This window comes from Streptopelia decaocto, assembly GCF_964273445.1.
Source record: "Streptopelia decaocto genome assembly, chromosome: 25".
Taxonomy (NCBI): domain Eukaryota; kingdom Metazoa; phylum Chordata; class Aves; order Columbiformes; family Columbidae; genus Streptopelia; species Streptopelia decaocto.
Window position 1 is genome coordinate 591,143 of NC_138680.1, and position 21,172 is coordinate 612,314.

The window sequence follows — 21,172 nt, forward strand, 5'->3', positions numbered from 1 at the left end:
GGCTCCATGGCCCCCCCCCCCCCGCCAGCCCTGCTCCCACACCAGTTTCCAGCCCCGCCCCACACTTCCCATCACCATGGGGGGGGCTCAGGGACGTCCCCAAAACGGGGGACAGACCCCCCCAAACCAGCCAAGGGGACAAGGGGCCATGGGCTGAATGAGCCCCCCCCCCATTCCACCCCCAAAGCAAGAGAAGGGCCCCCCCTTCCTGCCCCCCCCAGTACTGGATCCACAGCACCCAGTTCAGCACTGGGAAGAGCTGCCCAGGGACCCCCCCGCAATTGGGAAAAGCATCTTCCCCCCCCATCCCACCCCCCCCGGGCTCACTCTTAGGACACAAATACACCGGTGACCCCCCCGGCTCCTCTTAGGGCCCCCCCAAGGGCCGCAGCAGCCATTACAAGTTCAAGGGCGGGGGGGCAGGCACAACCGGCACCCCTGCTCCAAACCATGAGGGCGGGGGGGGCTCCGGAGCTCCCCCCACCTTGGGGGGGCCCGACTGCTGCTGGCAGCCCCCCCATGACAAAAAGTCACATAATCCGGTGGGGCTGAGGACGCCGAGCCCAGGGAACCTCCCCTGGGGGGGTCGCTTCTGCCCCGGGTGGGGTCCGGGGGGGGGCGCTGGGGGGGGGTCCGGAGCAGGAGCCCCCCGGCTGCACGTCACATGATGGCACAGCAGGAATTCTGCTTTCGGGCCTGGGAGGGACAATAAAAACGTGTCACATTGGCTGTGGCCACCCCAGGGGACTGGAGCCCCCCCGGGGTCCCCAGGGTCCTTGTCCCCACAGAGGACACCAGGACGGTCCCACCACGAAGGCAAAGACCCCGTGTCCCCGTCCTGAGGGCTGGTGCCCCCCCCAGCCACAATCGCTGTCACCCAGTGTCACCCCCCACCCGCAGTGGGGTTTGGGTCACCCCCCCATCCAGAGCCACAGGATCCTGTACCCCAGGGGTTCCCCCGTGCTCCTCAGGACAGGGTGTCCCCCAGCCCGGGTGACAAGGGACACTCACGGTTTTGTAGAAGGCTTTGGACTGTGCCCCCAGCACCTCGGATTTGGAAACCAGGTCGTCCAGCTTCTCCCCCCGCTCCAGCAGCGACTCCATCGTGTTGTGCTGCCCAAAAATCAATAAATGGGCACTGACCCGCCCTGTGCTGCCCCCTCCCGGGTCCCCCTGGAAGGTGGAGGTGCCATTGTGTCCCCACAGCCACCCCAGCTCCGGTGACAGTGGCAGCAGCCGGGGGGGAAGAGGTGACGGTGACACGTGGGGCATTCGAAGCAGGTGAGTGAAGAGGTGACAGAGCACGAGGAGGTGACACCGCGCAGAGAGGTGACACCGCGCGGGGGGGGTGACACCACGCAGAGAGGTGATGCTGCGCGGGGGGGGTGACACCGCGCAGGGGGGGGTGACACCGCGCAGGGGGGGGTGACACCGCGCAGGGGGGGGTGACACCGCGCAGAGAGGTGATGCTGCGCGGGGGGGGTGACACCGCGCAGGGGGGGGTGACACCGCGCAGGGGGGGGTGACACCGCGCAGGGGGGGGTGACACCGCGCAGGGGGGGGTGACACAGTTTGAAGGGAGCAGAGGGGTCAGTGTCCCCCAGAAGGGACAGGGAGGGAGCGGAAGGTCCTACAGCATCAGGAATGTCCCTGGGGATGGAGATGGCAGGAGGGACACAGCACCTGGGGGACCCAGCCCCCCCAAAAGAACATCCCCACCCCCCCAACGTGCCACTCGGTCCCCACATCCTCCTCGTCCTCACCAGGATGATTTTGGTCTCATCCAGCTCCGCCTGCACTCGGGTCATCGGGTCGGCATCACGAGGGTTCTTGGAGAGACACAACGGTGTCGGCACCACCATGGGGACAGCCCTGTCCCCTGGGGTGTCACCCAGCTCCCACCTCCACCCCTGCGGGGGTCCCGGGGGTCTGTACCTGGTATTTGCTGAGGTACCCGTCCAGGGCCGTGTAGGTGATAGTGGCCGGGGACCCCGAGGGCCACTCGGTCCTGCTGACCGTGCGGGAGAACTCGTCCAGCACCTGCGGGCAGAGGGGACAGCGGTGACCGGCGGCTCCGCCTGCGCGGCCACGGGGCTTCCCTCATAGAAAAGGGGATTTTTCTCCTTGTTTCTCAGCCTTGATATCCCTGGATCGAGCAGGAATCAAAAAATCATAGAATCGCAGAATCGTTTTGGGTGGAAAAGCCCCTCGAGATCACCGAGTCCACCCATAACCCACCCCCGGCGCTGCCCCATGTCCTGAGAACCTCGTGTCCGTCTGTCCAGCCCTCCAGGGATGGTGACTCCAGCACTGCCCTGGGCAGCCTGTTCCAATGCCCACAGCCCTTTGGGGAAGAAATTGTTCCCCACATCCAACCTCAACCTCCCCTGGCGCAACTTGAGGCCGTTTCCTCTGCTCCTGGCGCTTGTTCCTGGGGAGCAGAGCCCGACCCCCCTGGCTCCAAGCTCCTTTCAGGCAGTTCAGAGATCAGAAGGTCTCCCCTCAGCTCCTGTTCTCCAGCTGAACCCCCAGCTCCCTCAGCCGCTCCATCACACTTGTGCTCCGGCACCTCAAGCTCCGTCATGTCACAACAGGGCCCGTGTTTCCACGTCACGACAGCGGCCGCCCCCGCTCACCTTGTCCAGCAAGGTGAAGCAAACCCGCTGCGGGTACTCGGTGTCGGCGATCACCACCCCGGCCAGCCCGTCGGTGCGGACGTAGACGTGGCAGAGATACTCTGGGTAGAGGATTCATGTCACAAACCACGGGAGGGTCTGGAGCCCCCAGCACCCACCACCCCACAGATCTTCCCGGATCCCCGAACCGCCCGGGGACGTTTCACCCAGCAACAGCGTTTCAGGCCATTTCATTAGGGGAAGAGCTTAAGGAGCAAAATCAGCCCAGAAATCAGCCCTGCTATCAAAATCAGGCCCAAAACTGGCTCCAGAATCAGCCCCAAAATCAAGCCCCAAGTCAGAATCGGGCCCCAAGTCAGAATCGGGCCCCAAGTCAGCCCCCATAAAAAACCAAAATCACCCCCAAAAGCAAGATCAGGCAGAAAATCAGCTCCAAAATCAAAATCAGGCCCACAGCCTGTCCCAAAAATTAAAGTCAGGCCCCAAACCAGGCCCAGAAAACTAATATCGGCCCCAAAATTGGTCTCACAGTCAAAGTCAGGTCTGAAATTGGCCCCAAAATCAGCCCCAAAATCAGGCCTCAAAAAACCCCAAATTGGCCTCAAAATCAAAACCAGGCCTAAAATCAGTTCCAAAATCAAAACCAGGCCTAAAATCAGTTCCAAAATCAAAACTAGGCCCAAAATGATCCCCAAACATCAGGCCAATATCAAAATGAACCCCCAAATCCCCGCGAATGGTGCCGGGACAGGTCACCGCAGCCCGGCCCGGGACGCAGGACACGCCGCTGATTGTCCAGCACAGCGGAGTTAAACCATAAAACCCCCGAGGGGAAAGCGCTGAGCCCGGTTTTAACAAATACCGAGTGCCAACAGGCTGGGGCGGCTCTAACGAGGCTGCGGTGGCCACGCCGGGGTGACACTGCGTGTCTGGGGGTGCGGGGGACACGTGGGGACAGGGGGGCTGGGGACAGAGCGAAGATTTGGGGACAGAGCCCCGAGCTGCCCGGGAGAGTTTGGGGGACAGGGGAGGGTGGCTGCGATATCATGGGGACAAGTAGAGGGGCAGCTCGGGGTGACACAGAGGGTGACAAAGCCTGAGGGTGGCAGGCGGGGGTCAGGGATGTCCCTGTTCTTCACGGGCTCTCATCCTGCTCAGTGGCTCCCGCCCTCGGTGTCACTTGCCAGGACAAGGTGTTCAGGTCTCGTTTTTGGTGACAAAGGGACACGGAGCGAAGGACACGCGGCCGTGCCCGATGTCCCCGCGCTGTCCCCTCACCTTGCTCCTTGACGGAGGCTCTGCTGCCCGGCTGCGAGCGCTCCACGATCAGCTGGCTGGTGAACGTCATGAACTCCTGCACGCTGCGAACACACGGCAGTGTCACCCGCGGGGACACCCAGGGGACACGGCTCAGCCAGGGGGACCACAAGGCTGCAGAGGGACCCCAAGTGTGTGGAGGGGACACAGCTTTGCAGGGGGACATGGTTCCAAGAGGGGGCACAGCTCTGTGGGGGGACCCTGAATCTGCTGGGGGGACGTGACCCTGCGATGGGGGACCCAGAGTCTGTGAGGGGACATGGCCCTGAGATGGGGACACAGCTTGACAAGGGGACACATCCTGGCAAGGGGGACTCCAGGTCTGTGGAGGGGACACCGCTCTGCAGGGGGACATGGTTCCAAGAGGGGACACCCCGAGTCTGCTGGGGGGACATGACCCTGCGATGGGGGACCCAGAGTCTGTGAGGGGACACGGCCGAGATGGGGACACGGCTTGACAAGGGGGACCCCAAGTCTGTGGAGGGGACACCACTCTGCAGGGGGACACAGCTCTGAGAGGGGACCCGGCTCTGTGGGGGGACCCCGAGTCTGCTGGGGGACACAGCCCAGTGAGAGGACACAGCCCTGCAATGGGGACCCTGAGTCTGTGAGGGGACATGGCCCTGAGATGGGGACACAGCCTGGCAAGGGGACATGGCCCTGTGGCTCATCTGTGTGGGGAAACAGATTGGCAAGGGGGACCCCAAGTCTGTGGAGGGGACACCGCTCTGCAGGGGGACATGGTTCCAAGAGGGGACACGGCTCTGTGGGGGGACCCTGAATCTGCTGGGGGGATGTGACCCTGCGATGGGGGACCCAGAGTCTGTGAGGGGACATGGCCCTGAGATGGGGACATGGCTCATCTGTGAGGGGACACAGCCTGGCAAAGGGGACCCCAAGTCTGTGGAGGGGACACCGCTCTGCAGGGGGACATGGTTCCAAGAGGGGACACCCCGAGTCTGCTGGGGGGACATGACCCTGCGATGGGGGACCCAGAGTCTGTGAGGGGACACGGCCCTGAGATGGGGACACAGCTTGACAAGGGGACACATCCTGGCAAGGGGGACCCCAAGTCTGTGGAGGGGACACCGCTCTGCAGGGGGACACAGCTCTGAGAGGGGACATGGCTCTGTGGGGGGACCCCGAGTCTGCTGGGGGGCACAGCCCTGCGAGAGGACACAGCCCTGCAATGGTGACCCTGAGTCTGTGAGGGGACACGGCCCTGAGACGGGACACAGCTTGACAAGGGGACACAGCCCTGCAAAGCACCAAAATTCCAGCACTTCACCGGATCCATGCAGGATTTTAAGCCAGCCTTAAATTAATCCCACCTTAAGTATCGCAGCCAGGAGGGGAACCGGCTCAGGATGAGGATTAAACACCAAAAAGCCGCAACACCGACACATCAAAAAAAGCCATCGCTGGCCCCAAAAGCCAACAAAAGACTTTTTGAAAATAGATAAAGTGCTACCGAGGAAGCGGCTCCTCCGGCAGCAAAACCACGCCAGGAATTCTCGCAGGATTTGGGAAAGCGAGAGCCGCAACCATGAAGCGATTTGGGTTGCTGAGAGGTTACTGTGCAATTTTCAATCAACAATTTTAAATCGGTATTTTCCCCTTAGCGCTGGAATTGCAGAAGCAAACGTGTTGCAAGCTCCAGAAAAATCTTGGCAAGGATAGAAGGTGGAAAACTCGAATCCTTTTTGGTGAGGATTTTGTAAAGCCACGGGCTGGGAAACGAGTCGTTTCGCTTGATTTGACGATTTTGGGAGGATTTTGGGAGCTCCCCGCGGGTGCGGGTCAGGAGGGGACACCGGGGAGCCTGGAGCAGTTTGGGGCTGAACCGCCTCACCTGACGCCGTCAGGACGACCCGAGCGGAGGTTTTGCGCCCGGGCCGAGTTTAAGATGAAAGCAAAGGCTTAACTGGAGGTGCCAGGAGGCGCCGGGCAGGTTTGGTGAGTCTGACGCGAGGCCAAACCTCCTCCCACTCGCCTCGCGCACCCAGGAGCCGCCGTGACTCCGGGTTCTGGCACTCGCCGCGGGGAAAGAGCCGCCCGACGTTTCCCCGCACCCCGATTTTACCCGTGGAGGATTTACCGAATTCAAAGCTGCTGGAAAACGAGGTTTCGCTTCATTACCGAGGCTGAAAAAACCCTCCAAGGGGGTTTGACAGCACTGGGAGCGTCTCTGTGGGTCCATCACTCTCCCCGCTGTCACCGTGTCCCCAGAGCACAACGGGAGGGAACCCCCAACAAAAAGCTGCTTCTGCCTGTCCCCAAAGTCCTGCCCGTGCCCTGTGGCACCCAAGGGACGTTTCCCCCCGCGGGGGGGGCTGGCACCCACCTGGCCCTCTGGAAGAAGCTGAAGGTGGAGACGTCGTAGGCGGCTTTGAGCAAATGCACTTTGGGGTCCCCTTTGTAGAGGAGGCTCAGGCTGTAGAGCCGCATCCCGGCGGCTCCGCGGGGCTGGGGGGCACGAGACGGGGGTGGGGTGAGGTGGGGACCCCCCACGACCCCCCCTCTGCCTGGGTGTCCCCCCCCGTCTCACCCAAACGCAGCACCCAGGACCCTGTGCCGCCCACTGACCCCACGGGGCCCCCCCTGGCCCCCAACCTCACCCTGACCCCAGAAATAAACCCCACCTTGGGCTAATCCCCCCACACCTGAACTAGCCCAGTCCCCCCCAGTATAACCCAGAATCCCCCAGTATAACCTAAGAGCCCCCAGTCTAATCCAGCCCCCCCGTATAACCCACCATCCCCCCCAGTATAAACCAGCATCCCCCCCAGTATAACCCACCCCCCCAGTATAAACCAGCATTCCCCCCAGTATAACCCACCCCCCCAGTATAAACCAGCATTCCCCCCCAAGTATAACCCACCCCCAGTATAAACCAGCATTCCCCCCCCAGTATAACCCACCCCCCCAGTATAAACCAGCATCCCCCCCAGTATAAACCACCCCCCCAGTATAAACCAGCATCCCCCCCAGTATAAACCAGCATCCCCCCCAGTATAAACCAGCATCCCCCCCAGTATAAACCAGCATTCCCCCCCCAGTATAAACCAGCATTCCCCCCCCAGTATAAACCAGCATCCCCCCCAGTATAAACCAGCATCCCCCCCAGTATAAACCAGCATTCCCCCCCCAGTATAAACCAGCATTCCCCCCCCAGTATAAACCAGCATTCCCCCCCCAGTATAAACCAGCATTCCCCCCCAGTATAAACCAGCATTCCCCCCCCAGTATAAACCAGCATCTCCCTCAGTATAACCCACCCCCCCAGTATAAACCAGCATCCCCCCCAGTATAAACCACCCCCCCAGTATAAACCAGCATCCCCCCCAGTATAACCCACCCCCCCAGTATAACCCACCCCCCCAGTATAACCCACCCCCCCAGTATAAACCAGCATTCCCCCAGTATAACCCACCCCCTCAGTATAAACCAGCATCCCCCCAGTATAACCCACCCCCCCAGTATAACCCACCCCCCCAGTATAAACCAGCATTCCCCCAGTATAACCCACCCCCTCAGTATAAACCAGCATTCCCCCAGTATAACCCACCCCCCCAGTATAACCCACCCCCCCAGTATAAACCAGCATTCCCCCAGTATAACCCACCCCCCAGTATAAACCAGCATCCCCCCCAGTATAACCCACCCCCCCAGTATAAACCAGCATCCCCCCCAGTATAACCCACCCCCCCAGTATAAACCAGCATTCCCCCCCCAGTATAACCCACCCCCCAGTATAAACCAGCATTCCCCCCCAGTATAACCCACCCCCCCAGTATAAACCAGCATCCCCCCCAGTATAACCCACCCCCCCAGTATAAACCAGCATTTCCCCCCCAGTATAACCCACCCCCCCAGTATAAACCAGCATTTCCCCCCCAGTATAACCCACCCCCCCAGTATAACCCACCCCCCCAGTATAAACCAGCATTCCCCACCCAGTATAACCCACCCCCAGTATAAACCAGCATTCCCCCCCCAGTATAACCCACCCCCCCAGTATAAACCAGCATCCCCCCCAGTATAAACCACCCCCCCAGTATAAACCAGCATCCCCCCCAGTATAACCCACCCCCCCAGTATAAACCGGCATCCCCCCAGTATAAACCAGCATCCCCCCAGTATAAACCAGCATCCCCCCAGTATAAACCAGCATCCCCCCCCCAGTATAACCCACCCCCCCAGTATAACCCACCCCCCCAGTATAACCCACCCCCCCAGTATAAACCGGCATCCCCCCAGTATAAACCAGCATCCCCCCAGTATAAACCAGCATCCACCCCCCAGTATAACCCACCCCCCCAGTATAACCCACCCCCCCAGTATAAACCAGCATTCCCCCAGTATAACCCACCCCCCAGTATAAACCAGCATCCCCCCAGTATAAACCAGCATCCCCCCCCCAGTATAACCCACCCCCCCAGTATAACCCACCCCCCCAGTATAACCCACCCCCCCAGTATAACCCACCCCCCCCAGTATAAACCAGCATTCCCCCAGTATAACCCACCCCCTCAGTATAAACCAGCATTCCCCCAGTATAACCCACCCCCTCAGTATAAACCAGCATCCCCCCAGTATAACCCACCCCCCCAGTATAACCCAGCATCCCCCCCAGTATAACCCACCCCCCAGTATAAACCAGCATTCCCCCAGTATAACCCACCCCCCCAGTATAACCCAGCATTCCCCCCCCAGTATAACCCACCCCCCCAGTATAACCCAGCCCCTCACTCCCAGTACAACCCAGCCCCCCCCAGTACAACCCAGCTGGCCACGCCCCCAACCCCAGTACATCCCAGTAGACCCCTGTACAACCCTGCCTGCCCCAGTATAACCCAGGCCCCCACTCCCAGTATAACCCAGTAAAGACAGCCCCTCTACCCAGTATAAACCAGCCCCCCCCAGTGTAACCCACCTAATGTGGCCCAGTATAACCCAGTCTGTTCCCAGTTTAACCCAGCCTGCCCCAGTATAACCCAGTCCCTCCTTCCCAGTATAACCCATCTAACCCAGCCCCCGCACCCAGTATAACGCAGCTAACCGGGACCAGTATAACCCAGTCCCCGCCCAGTACAACCCACCTACCCCAGTCCAGCCCAGTCCAACCCAGTCCAGCCCAGTAAAACCCAGTCCAGCCCAGTAAAACCCAGTCCAGCCCACCCCTCCCAGTATAACCCACCTACCCCAGTACACCTCAGTAAAACCCAGTACAGCCTGGTACACTCCAGTACAACCTGGTACAACCCAGCCCCCCACCCCGGTATGGCCCAGTCCAGCCCAGTAAAACCCAGTCCAGCCCAGTAAAACCCAGTCCAGCCCACCCAGCCCAGGCAACCACGCCAGTATAACCCAGCCCCTCCCAGTATAACCCACCTACCCTAGTCCAGCCCAGTCCAGCTCAGTAAAACCCAGTCCAGCCCAGTAAAACCCAGTCCAGCCCACCCATCCCAGGCCTCCACGCCAGTATAACCCAGCCCCTCCCAGTATAACCCACCTACCCCAGTACAGCCCAGTAAAACCCAGTACAGCCCGGTACACTCCAGTACAACCCAGTATAACCCAGTCCAGCCCAGTCCGGCCCAGTCCAGCCCAGTAAAACCCAGTACAGCCCACCCATCCCAGTATAACCCAGCCCCTCCCAGTATAACCCACCTACCCCAGTACAGCCCAGTACAGCCCAGTAAAACCCAGTACAGCCCGGTACAACCCAGCCCCCCACCCCAGTACGGCCCAGTCCAGCCCAGTAAAACCCAGTCCAGCCCAGTAAAGCCCAGTCCAGCCCAGTAAAGCCCAGTCCAGCCCAGTAAAGCCCAGTCCAGCCCAGTTCTCCCCCCCCGGTGGTCAGAGCGGCCCGTCCCGGTACCGGCGGCTCCGGAACTGCCCGAGCGGAGGCGGCGCCGGCGGGGCGGGGCGGACAGAGCCCGACCCGGAAACAGCACCGCACCGACCGGAAGTGACACCGACCCCGGGCAATTGCCACGGCGCCTCTCCCGCTCTGCGCACGCGCCGAATTTGTCCCGCCCCCCCGAGCCCCTTGACCAATAAGCGCCAGACTATCCTTGCGGCCTCGCCTACCGCCTTTCGCGTCCCGCCCCCGAGCTTACTGACCAATCAGCGCCGCTCTGACGTCATGGGGGCGCGGCTTCTGTCGCGGGAGTTCGGTGGGGAGGCGCTGTATCCCGGCGTGCTTTGCGCAGGGGGGGGAGCCCATCAGTTTTGGGGGGGACATTCTGGGGGGGGAGGGCTGTTCTATTGGGGGTCCCTCATTGGTGGGTCCTTCTATAGGGGGTCCTTCTGTGGGGCTGGGGGTCCCTCTATGAGGCTGCCCTGTCTGCATGGGGTGGGGGGTCTTTCTATGGGGGGGTCCCTCTATGGGGGGTCTGTCTGCGGGGCAGCTGCACCCCTGAGAGTTCGGGACCCCCCAGTGGGGTGGGGGCCCCTCCATAGGGGTGGGCGCCCATGGCGGGGGCAGGGATACCTGAGCCCCCCCCCAGGCCCATGGGTGTCCCCCAGCACAGGGTGGGGACAAGGTGACCTGTGCCCCCCCAGAGCCCCCTGGGTCCCCCATGGGGCTGCCAGCCCCCCCAGCACCCACCCAGGGGACACCCCCTTGTCTGAGGGGACACCGCCATGGAGGGACACCAGGAGGTTTTGGGGTGACGAGAGTGTCCCCGTCCCCACAGGGACCCCATACCCCAGGTGCCACCAACACTTGGCTGATGTCCCCAATTGGGGGTCATGAGGGGGATGCCACGTCCCCATCCCCCAAAACCAGCGGCTACCTGGTGTCCCCAGCGTCCCCCGCCACCCATCCCGGTGTCACCGGAGCGTTTCCCATCCTGGGGACAGGGAGCACTTCCCAGTCACCCCCAGAACCTTTGTCACCAAGCCACCGGCTGCCTGGTCACCATGGGAGCGCTGGAGTGCTTGTCACCGCCACCAAGACACCGAGCCGTTGATATGACAACCCGAGCGGGGACACGGGTGGCCCGGGGCGTGGTGCTTCGTGTGACGGGGCCAGCGGCCCCCGGCGGGGAGGGGTCCCGCCGAGCCTGCTCACCGCACCGGGACGTCCCCACCGGGCCCCCTCGTCACGGTGACAACCACCACATCCATTGACAGGGGACGGCGTCACCTGTGTTCCCCGCCGACGCAAAGGACAGCACCCCCAAAATGTGGGGGGAGGGGGCCGGGGCGCCAGGCCCCGCTCCGTGTCCCTCCGCGTGAGGGTGCGGCGGTGGGGACAGGGACACCGGGGACCCCCCCTCGGATGAGCTGACGCGGAGCGAGGGACGGAGCAACCGGGCGCCGGGGGGACGAGCGGGGACGGGGACCCGCGGCAGCGGGGGGGTGCGGGGTGTTTTCTTTTTGGAGGGGGACAAACCCGGTCCCCACGGCTGTCCCCATGCTGGATCAGCGCGCCAGGATGGAGAGCGGCAGGAGGGAGAAGGTGAGGAGATCCGGGGGGGACCCGGGGGGATCCTGGGGGGGTGGGGAGGACACGGGGTTGGGGACACCCAGTGGGAGCCCCCCCAGGCTGCCAGGTGTCCCCACGGCATCTGCCACTGGGCAAGGTCCCCACTGGGGACACCGGCTCTGGGGACAAGGCCGTGCGGCACAGAGCCAGCCCCGATGGCCCCCGGGGGTCCCCAAGGCCACCCCTGGGGAGGGGACACGGCGCTGTGAGCCGGGGCTCTGCCTTCTGCCATGTCACAGGGTCCCCAGGGCCACCGAGGGCTGGGGACGCAGCCGGGGGTGTTGTTGTGACCGCGGTGCTGGGCTGGGACGATCCTGCCGCCATCAGCATCTTGCTGCCAGCCCTTGGTCGCTGGCCCTGGGGCGAGACAGGCCCTGTCACCTCCTTGGGCTGGCTGTCACCGCTGTCACCGAGTCACCAGCAGGACCCGGCTCATCCGCAGCCAAGCCTGGCGTTGGCGCGGCTGCTCCCGTCTCCGCTCCGGGATGCATGGTGCTGCCGCCGGGGACATGGATGCCCGAGGGGACACCGAGGGGACACGGACGTCCAAGGGGACACTGAGGGGACACGGCGGTAGAAGCTTGTGGCCGGCAGCGCCAGGCATCACTGGCCACCGCGGATGTGTTGGAGCAAGCGGTTTCCTCAGGATGCCGAGTGCCGGTGTTGCCCGTGTGGGAAGCACCGAATCCAGCCGGGAAGAGCCAGACGCGCCATTCTGGAGGAGGGAGAGGGGACGAGTCGGAGCCCACGGTGCCTGAGATGGAGCAAAACCTCGGAGAAATCAAACACGGACCCTCCGCTGCCACCCTTGGTGCCGGCCCCAGGGACAGGGACCCTGCACTGTGACAGATTGGCCTTTGCACACCGGGACGGTTCTGTGTGATGGAGCAGCGAACGCCTGCGACCGCCGGCTCCGGCATGAGGGTCGAGTACCTGCTTTTCCTGCAGGGATTTTTCCAGCTGGACCCCCTGAGGGTCACAGCAAACCCACCGTGGTGCTGCCATGGGCCGGTGTCACCCCCGGCACAGCGACGTCTCATCCTGCGGCACCTCGGGGGGCTCGGGGTTAACAGAGCCCCTGGAGGGTGCCGGGTCCCCCCGACTGCGGTGCTGGCTGAGCCCCATGGGCATGGGGCAGGAGCTTTGGGGCAGGAGGAGGCCGAGGGACGGCGCTCGGGGGATTTATCAAGATGCACCGGAGCGATCATGGTGAGCGGCCGCGGGTTCGGCCGAGCCCTGTGTCGGGATCCTCCGAAGCCTTTTACGGACCCCCCGCCCCGAAACACCCCGGGAAACAGCGGCAGCCGGGAGGAAAACATCCGTGTGCCGGCGACAGCGCAGGCGGGAGCAGATCCCGGTGACTAATGACCCCGCTAATCCCCGGCTCCGCGCGGTGGTTAATGGCGGCCGTGCCGGGATTGCGACGTGAAGGGTAAACACGGTGCTGCGGGCCGGCGCTCACCTGGAGCGGGGCCTGCGCCTTCCCGGCGGCGCTTCCCGCTAACACCCGCCATGTCCTCCCCGCCGGCCGTTTGTGGTGAATTCAATGGGTGGAAAGTGATTTTTGAGGCTCCCAGGGGGATGCGGGGAGAAGGGTCCTCGTCACAGACATGGAGGGATCCCACGGCCTCGACTGGGCTCTGAAATGGCATCGCCGGTGTCACCCCGGGATGCGGCAGGACGGGATGTCCCACGTCACCAGCCCGAGTCCTGCAGAACGGCGCCAGGTTCAAAGTGACCAGGACATCCCAGGTCACCGGGCCTGGAGCGGCACTGGGGTCAAAGCCGAGCCGGGGGAAGATGAAGCAGCTGAAGGCGACGGTGTGGGGAACAGGGAAAAATGAAATGAAATAGAACAAGGGCAAGTGTAGAGTCTTGAATCTGGGCAGGAACAACCCCAGGTTCCAGTCTAAGTTGGAGAATGACCTATTAGAGAGCAGTGTAGGGGAAAGGGACCTGGGGGTCCTGGGGACAGCAGGGTGACCATGAGCCAGCACTGGGCCCTTGTGGCCAGGAAGCCAATGGGACCTGGGGTGGGTTAGAAGGGGGTGGTCAGTAGGTCAGAGAGGTTCTCCTGCCCCTCTGCTCTGCCCTGGGGAGACCACACCTGGAATCTTGTGTCCAGTTGTGGCCCCTCAGTTCCAGCAGGACAGGGAACTGCTGCAGAGAGTCCAGCGCAGGGCAACAAAGATGCTGGAGGGAGTGGAGCATCTCCCGGGTGAGGAAAGGCTGAGGGAGCTGGGGCTCTGGAGCTGGACAAGAGGAGACTGAGGGGGGACTCATTCATGTTTACAGATATCTAAAGGGGGAGTGTCAGGAGGATGGAGCCAGGCTCTTCTCGGTGACAACCAGTGATAGGACAAGGGGTAATGGGTTCAAACTGGAACACAGGAGGTTCCACTTAAATTTGAGAAGAAACTTGTTCCTGGTGAGGGTGGCAGACATTGGCCCAGGCTGCCCAGGGGGTTGTGGAGTCTCCTTCTGTGCAGACATTCCAACCCCCTGGACACCTTCCTGTGTAACCTCATCTGGGTGTTCCTGCTCCATGGGGGATTGCACTGGATGAGCTTTCCAGGGCCCTTCAACCCCTGACATTCTGGGATTCTGTGATTCTGTGAACCCTTTGCTGACCACGAGCGTCTCATGAGCGAGGATTTGGGGCCAGAATTCGCCTTTCCAGGACATCCACTCGAATGGCGGCCAGAGAGCAGCGAGACGGGACAAGGCGAGGCTGGAATTACAACTTTTGTGAAAACAGCAGCTCATAATTCCTTAAAACCGTGACAAAATAAGCATTACTATTTATCCTAAAAAGAGAATTATAAAAAAGTTGGAGGAATAGCTCCCTAGGACTAAAAGACATAAGGCAGCAAATGAAAAAGTTGTGCCAGGGGAGGCTGAGGTTGGATGTGGGGAACAATTTCTTCCCCAAAGGGCTGTGGGCATTGGAACAGGCTGCCCAGGGCAGTGCTGGAGTCACCATCCCTGGAGGGCTGGACAGACGGACATGAGGTTCTCAGGACACGGGGCAGTGCTGGGGGTGGGTTATGGGTGGACTCCATGCGCTCAAGGGGCTTTTCCAACCAAAACAATTCTGCGATTCTATGGTGTCCATGTGCCAATGGGCAAAACCACGGCCAGAAGCAGCAAATGTGGATGATTGATGGTGGCTGGGCCACCCCGCGCGGCACAGTCCCCGTGCCCAGGCTGTGCCGTCTGTCCCGGCGCAGGTGGAGCAGATCCTGGCCGAGTTCCGGCTGCGGGAGGAGGACCTGAAGAAGGTGATGCACCGCATGCAGAAGGAGATGGACCGAGGGCTCAAGCTGGCGACGCACCAAGAAGCTTCCGTCAAAATGCTGCCCACGTACGTCCGCTCCACGCCCGAGGGCTCAGGTACGGGTGTCACCCCCGCTCCTTTGCATGTCACCTCCTCCCTGGACCTCACTGAGACCCCCCCTGAGGTTGCCACCCCGTGTGTCCCCTCCCCGGCGCTGCAGAGGTGGGAGATTTCCTCTCGCTGGACCTGGGCGGCACCAATTTCCGCGTGATGCTGGTGAAGGTGGGCGAGGGGGAGGAAGGGCAGTGGAAGGTGAAGACGAAGCACCAGATGTACTCCATCCCCGAGGACGCCATGACGGGCACGGCCGAGATGGTGAGCGGGGGACACGGAGCCACCCTGTCCCCTCCTGCGTGGTCCCCGTCACCGCGCGGTGGCACACGGTGCTGTTCTTTGGTGGGGACACCGTGGGGACCCATCCATGGGATGGCAGGGGCCAGGGGGTGGCGGGGACCCGTGACGGGGACGGTGACCCGCCGTGGGTGGGTGACATCCCCTGCAGCTTTTCGACTACATCTCCGAGTGCATCTCCGATTTCCTGGACAAGCACCAAATGAAGCACAAAAAGCTGCCCCTGGGCTTCACCTTCTCCTTCCCCGTGCGGCACGAGGACATCGACAAGGTGAGGGGGTGGCCGGGTGGCACAAGGACTCAGGGGTCCCCATGGGGCTGCACCCCCAGCCCCATTTTTCTTGTCCTCTCACCCCAGGGCATCCTCCTGAATTGGACCAAGGGCTTCAAGGCCTCCGGCGCGGAAGGGAACAATGTGGTGGGGCTCCTGAGAGACGCCATCAAACGCCGAGGGGTGAGACGAGCCGTATTTTGCCAGTACCGGGGTGGGGAGACACCCCGACGCTGCCGCGTGTCGCCATGACAGGCACACGATGCCCTGCGTGTCCCCAGGAGGGGTCATTCCATGCGTGTGCACACGTGTGTGTGATACATGTGTGATATATATGTGATACGTGTGTGCATTATACATGTCTGCGTCTTCACCCTCGGGACCCCCCAGCCTGGACCCCCCCGGTGACAGCCTGACGGTCCCTTGTCCCCTCGCCAGGACTTCGAGATGGACGTGGTGGCGATGGTGAACGACACGGTGGCCACGATGATCTCCTGCTACTACGAAGATCCCCGGTGCGAGGTTGGGATGATTGTGGGTAAGATGTCCCCTTCCCGCAGGGACACGCACGGGGCGACGCGGGGGGACTGTCCCCATGGCCCTGCTCCTGCTCCCCCCGCTGCCTTTGTGGGGGGACACAGCGACGACAGGGGGGTGGCAGCAGCACCATGAGGATGTCTCCTGGGGTTGGGATGCTGGTGGCACCCATGGTGGTCACCGTAATGCGTCTGTCCCCATAACAGGTCTGTCCCCAAGGGACGTTGTCCCTCTGGTGGCTTCACTGTGGCTGGGGAACCACAAAAGGTGGTACCAGGGAGGTGGGGACAGTTTTGAACCCCCAGGCTCCTTTGTCACCCTCCAGGAGCAACCCCTGCCACCCCCAAGCCCCACGCTGTCACCCACAGGGCCACAGAGCCCCTGGGACGCCATGGTGACCATCCCCAACACCCACTGGGGACACGCGGCTGTGGGGAGAGCTGAGCATCCCGGTCCCCATGGGGATGGGGACACACGGCTCGGATGGGCGGTGGGCACTGGGGGTCAGCGCGGTCCCCTCTCCGGCCACCCCCCGGTGCCATCCCCGGTCCCCGCGGGCAGGGACGGGCTGCAACGCCTGCTACATGGAGGAGATGCAGAACGTGGAGCTGGTGGAAGGCGACGAGGGCCGCATGTGCGTCAACACCGAGTGGGGGGCGTTCGGCGCCTCGGGGGAGCTGGACGAGTTCCTGCTGGAGTACGACCGCGTGGTGGACGAGACCTCGCTTAACCCCGGTCAGCAACTGTAAGGACTAGGACAGATCCAGTCCCTCTGGGGGTGTCCCCCCCCGCTTTGTCCCCTCCCGTGTCCCCCCCGCCCGCCCAAGCCACGCTGGGCGCAGTTGAGGCAGGAGCGACTCACGGCAGGGACCCCCAAAGCTGCTCCCCGGCTGCACGCACAAAGAGGGGGGAAGGGAAGAGGGGGTGTCACGCATTGTGGCCGCCCCCTCACTAGTGTCCCCATGTCCCCAGGTACGAGAAGATCATCGGGGGGAAGTACATGGGGGAGATCGTGCGGCTGGTGCTGCTGCGGCTGGTGGACGAGAACCTGCTGTTTAACGGGGCGGCCTCCGAGAAGCTCAAGACCCGCGGGAGCTTCGAGACACGATTCGTGTCCCAGATTGAGAGGTGGGGGGACAGGGGGTCACCCCGTGGGGGTGGCACCCCCAAAGTGCTGCAGCACGGGGGGGCTCCCTGTGGTCACCCCACAACGGGGTGGACCACACAGGGGGTCCCCTGTGCCGCCACCTCAGGCCAACCAGCTCTGATTGTGTTGTATTGCGGTCGCTGTCCTGTCACCCCACGTTAGTGGCCCGTGTTGGGGTCCCTTGTCACCCCCCACTAAGCCTCTACAACTGTGCCGCGTTGGGGTCCCCTGTCCCATCACCCCACACTAGTGTCTCATATTGGGGTCCCCTGTCCTGTCACCTCACACTAGTGTCCCATACTGGGGTCCCCTCTCCCATCACCCACATTAGTGTCCCATAATGGGGTCCCCTGTCCCATCACCCCACACTAGTGACCCATATTGGTGTCCCCATGTCCTGTCACCTCACACCAAGCAGCTTTGACTGTCCCCTGTTCAGGTCCCCCATCCTCTCACCTCACACTAGTGTCCCATGTTGGGGTCCCCTCTCCTGTCACCCCATACTAGTGTCCCATAATGGGGTCTCTTGATCCCTCACCCCACACTAGTGACCCATATTGGGGTCTCTTGTCCCCTCACCCCACACTAGTGACCCATATTGGTGTCCCTGTGTCCTGTCACCTCACACCAACCACCTCTGACTGTCCCATATTGGGGTCCCCCATCCCATCACCCCACACTAGTGACCCATATTGGGGTCCCTTGTCCCCTCACCCCACAGTAGTGTCCCATATTGGTGTCCCCATGTCCTGTCACCTCACACCAACCGGCTCTGACTGTCCCATATTGGGGTCCCCCATCCCATCACCCCATACTAGTGACCCATATTGGGGTCCCTTGTCCTGTCACCCTACATTAGTGACCAATATTGGGGTCCTCATGTCCTGTCACCCCAAAACAGCGTGTCCAAAATCACGGTCCCTGTGTCCCAACATCCCCCACCAGCCCCATATTGGTGTCTCTTGTCCCCTCAGCCCACACTAGTGACCCATATTGGGGTCTCTTGTCCCGTCACCCCACACTAGTGACCCATATTGGTGTCCCTGTGTCCTGTCACCTCACACCAACCACCTCTGACTGTCCCATATTGGGGTCCCCCATCCCATCACCCCATACTAGTGACCAATATTGGGGTCCTCATGTCCTGTCACCCCAAAACAGCGTGTCCAAAATCACAGTCCCTGTGTCCCAACATCCCCCACCAGCCCCATATTGGGGTCTCTTGTCCCCTCACCCCACACTAGTGACCCATATTGGTGTCCCTGTGTCCTGTCACCTCACACCAACCAGCTCTGACTGTCCCATATTGGGGTCCCCTGTGTTGTCACCCTCCCCAACTGCCCCACACGATGTCCCCCATGCCTCCCCATCCCCTGTCCAACGTGTCCCTCTGTCCCCGTCCCAGCGACTCAGGTGACCGCAAGCAGATCTACAACATCCTGACGGGGTTCGAGCTGCTGCCGTCGGGGACGGACTGTGACATCGTGCGCATGGTGTGCGAGAGCGTGTCCACGCGCGCGGCCCAGATGTGCTCGGCCGGGCTGGCCGGCGTCATCAACCGCATGCGCGAGAGCCGCAGCCAGGACACGCTCAAGATCACCGTGGGCATCGACGGCTCCGTCTACAAGCTGCACCCCAGGTGAGGAGCCCCCGAGCCTTCCTCCCGACACCTTCTCACTGTCCTCTTCCTCCCGCCCCCATCCCCTTCCTGCCACCACTGTCCCCCTCCTCCTCCTCCTGCATCCCCTTCCTCCTGCCACTGTCACCTCACACCAAGCAGCTTTGACTGTCCCCTGTTCAGGTCCCCCATCCTCTCACCTCACACTAGTGTCCCATGTTGGGGTCCCCTCTCCTGTCACCCCACACTAGTGTCCCATAATGGGGTCTCTTGTCCCATCACCCCACAGTAGTGTCCCATATTGGTGTCCCCATGTCCTGTCACCTCACACCAACTGGCTCTGACTGTCCCATATTGGGGTCCCCCATCCCATCACCACCATCTTCATCCTCTCACCACTGTCCCCTTCCTCTCCCACCACTGTCCTTTTGCTCCTGCCCCTGTCCCCTTCCTCCCACCACGATCCCCTTCCTCCTCCTGCATCCACTTCCTCTCGCCATTGTCCTCTTCCTCTCACCACCGCCTCCTTCCTCTCACCACCATCCCCGTGCTTCCACCACCATCCTCTTCCTCCTACCACCATCCTTTTCCTCCTCTTCCTGCATCCTCTTCCTCCCACCACCATCCCCGTCCTTCCACCACTCTCCCCTTCTTCCCAGCACCGTCCTCTTTTCTTGCTGCCATCTCCTTCCTCCCACCTCCGTCTCCTTCCTCTCACCACCATCCTCTTCCTTCCCACCCATCCCCTTCCTCCTCCTCCTGCATCCTCTTCCTCCCATCACCATCCCCATTATTCCACCACCATCCCCTTCCTCCTGCCACCATTCTTTTCCTCCTCTTCCTGCATCCTCTTCCCCCCACCACCATCCCCATCCTTCCACCACAGTCCCTTCCTCCCAACACCGTCCTCTTCTTCCTGCTGCCATCCCCTTCCTCCCGCCACCGTCCTCTTCCTCCCGCCACCGTCCTCTTCCTCCTGCCACCATCCTCTTCCCCCCGCTTTGTCCCCTTCCTCCTCCTCCTGCATCCTCTTCCTCCTGCCCACCATCCCCACCATTCCACCACCATCCTCTTCCTCCTGTCACCATCCCCTTCCTTCTGCCACATTCTCTTCCTCCTCTTCCTGCATCCTCTTCCTCCCACCACCATCCCCGTCCTTCCACCACCATCCCTTCCTCCCAGCACCGTCCTCTTCTTCCTGCTGCCATCTCCTTCCTCCCACCTCCATCTCCTTCCTCTCACCACCATCCTCTTCCTTCCACCACCATCCTCTTCCTTCCCCCCATCCCCTTCCTTCTGCTACCATCCCCTTCCTCCTCCTCCTGCATCCTCTTCCTCCTGCCCACCATCCCCACCATTCCACCACCGTCCTCTTCCTCCTGTCACCATCCCCTTCCTCCTGCCACATTCTCTTCCTCCTACTCCTGCATCCTCTTCCTCCCACCACCATCCCCGTCCTTCCACCACCATGCTCTTCTTCCTGCTGCCATCTCCTTCCTCCCAGCACCGTCCTCTTCCTCCTGTCACCATCCTTTTCCTCCTGCCACCATTCTTTTCCTCCTCTTCCTGCATCCTCTTCCTCCCACCACCATCCCCGTCCTTCCACCACCATCCCCTTCCTCTCAACACCGTCCTCTTCTTCCGGCTGCCAACTCCTTCCTCCCGCCACCGTCCTCTTCCTCCTGTCACCATCCTTTTCCTCCTGCCACCATTCTTTTGCTCATCTTCCTGCACCCTCTTTCTCCTACCACTATCCCCTTCCTCCCAACACCGTCCTCTTCTTCCTGCTGCCATCTCCTTCCTCCCGCCACCATCCTCTTCCTCCCGCCACCATCCTCTTCCCCCTGCTTTGTCCCCTTCCTCCTCCTCCTGCATCCTCCTCTTCTCCTGCCATTGTCCCCTTCCTTCTCCCACCATCCTCATCCTCCTCCCGTATCCCCTTCCTCCTCCTCCTTCACCCCTTCATCCCGCCACCACCCCCTCCTCCCCCCGCCTCAACCCCGGTCCGTGACCCACGTTTCCGCCGTGTCCCCCCAGTTTCAAGGACCGCTTCCACGCCGCGGTGCGGCAGCTGACGCCCGGCTGCGACATCACCTTCATCCAGTCGGAGGAAGGCAGCGGGCGCGGGGCCGCCCTCATCTCCGCCGTCGCCTGCAAGATGGCCTGCATGATGGGGCAGTGAGGAGGAGGAGAGGAGGAAGACGAGGAGGAGGACGGCAGGGGGGGCGGCCGCCGGCCCCGCTCACAGCGCAGACACACGCGGGATTTGCCGCCGGCGCAGGCGGCTCCCGCCCCCCCCCAATAAACCGGGGTTTGCGTGGACTTTGCCGGGGCCACCAGAGCTCCTTGTTACCCACCCCATGTGTGTCACCTCCCCCTGGTCCCCTGTATCCCCGCCCGGTCCCCACGTCCCCCCTTCAGCCCTTTCACTGGGGTGAGACCCCCCCCAGGGGGGTTGGT

The 21,172-nt window shown here is 62.2% G+C and overlaps 3 protein-coding genes across 4 annotated transcripts in view; 2 read left to right on the forward strand and 1 right to left on the reverse strand.

Moving 5' to 3' along the window:
- POLD2 (DNA polymerase delta 2, accessory subunit) overlaps positions 1-21,172 on the forward strand; it is a 60,437-nt gene that overhangs the window by 29,882 nt on the left and 9,383 nt on the right. The window lies entirely within an intron of this gene.
- YKT6 (YKT6 v-SNARE homolog) lies at positions 233-9,962 on the reverse strand. Of its 2 annotated transcripts, XM_082072669.1 has the most exons (8): positions 9,838-9,962; positions 6,298-6,419; positions 3,915-3,997; positions 2,637-2,737; positions 1,936-2,040; positions 1,764-1,829; positions 1,012-1,113; positions 234-696 (listed from the first exon to the last, which is right to left on the reverse strand). In XM_082072669.1, exons 2-8 carry the CDS (start codon positions 6,399-6,401, stop codon positions 661-663), a joined length of 597 nt encoding a protein of 198 aa, XP_081928795.1. In that variant the 5' UTR covers positions 6,402-6,419; positions 9,838-9,962; the 3' UTR covers positions 234-660. The 2 variants fall into 2 exon arrangements, with proteins under 2 accessions (XP_081928796.1, XP_081928795.1); XM_082072670.1 differs by lacking the exon at positions 9,838-9,962 and having other exon boundaries at positions 233-696; positions 3,915-4,067; positions 6,298-6,386.
- On the forward strand, positions 11,380-20,894 carry GCK (glucokinase; the record flags this gene model as incomplete). The annotated part of the gene is made up of 10 exons (XM_082072700.1): positions 11,380-11,424; positions 14,682-14,844; positions 14,949-15,103; positions 15,291-15,410; positions 15,498-15,593; positions 15,849-15,948; positions 16,509-16,692; positions 16,920-17,075; positions 18,500-18,733; positions 20,750-20,894. The coding sequence occupies 10 exons, from the start codon at positions 11,380-11,382 to the stop codon at positions 20,892-20,894; spliced, it is 1,398 nt and encodes a 465-aa protein (XP_081928826.1).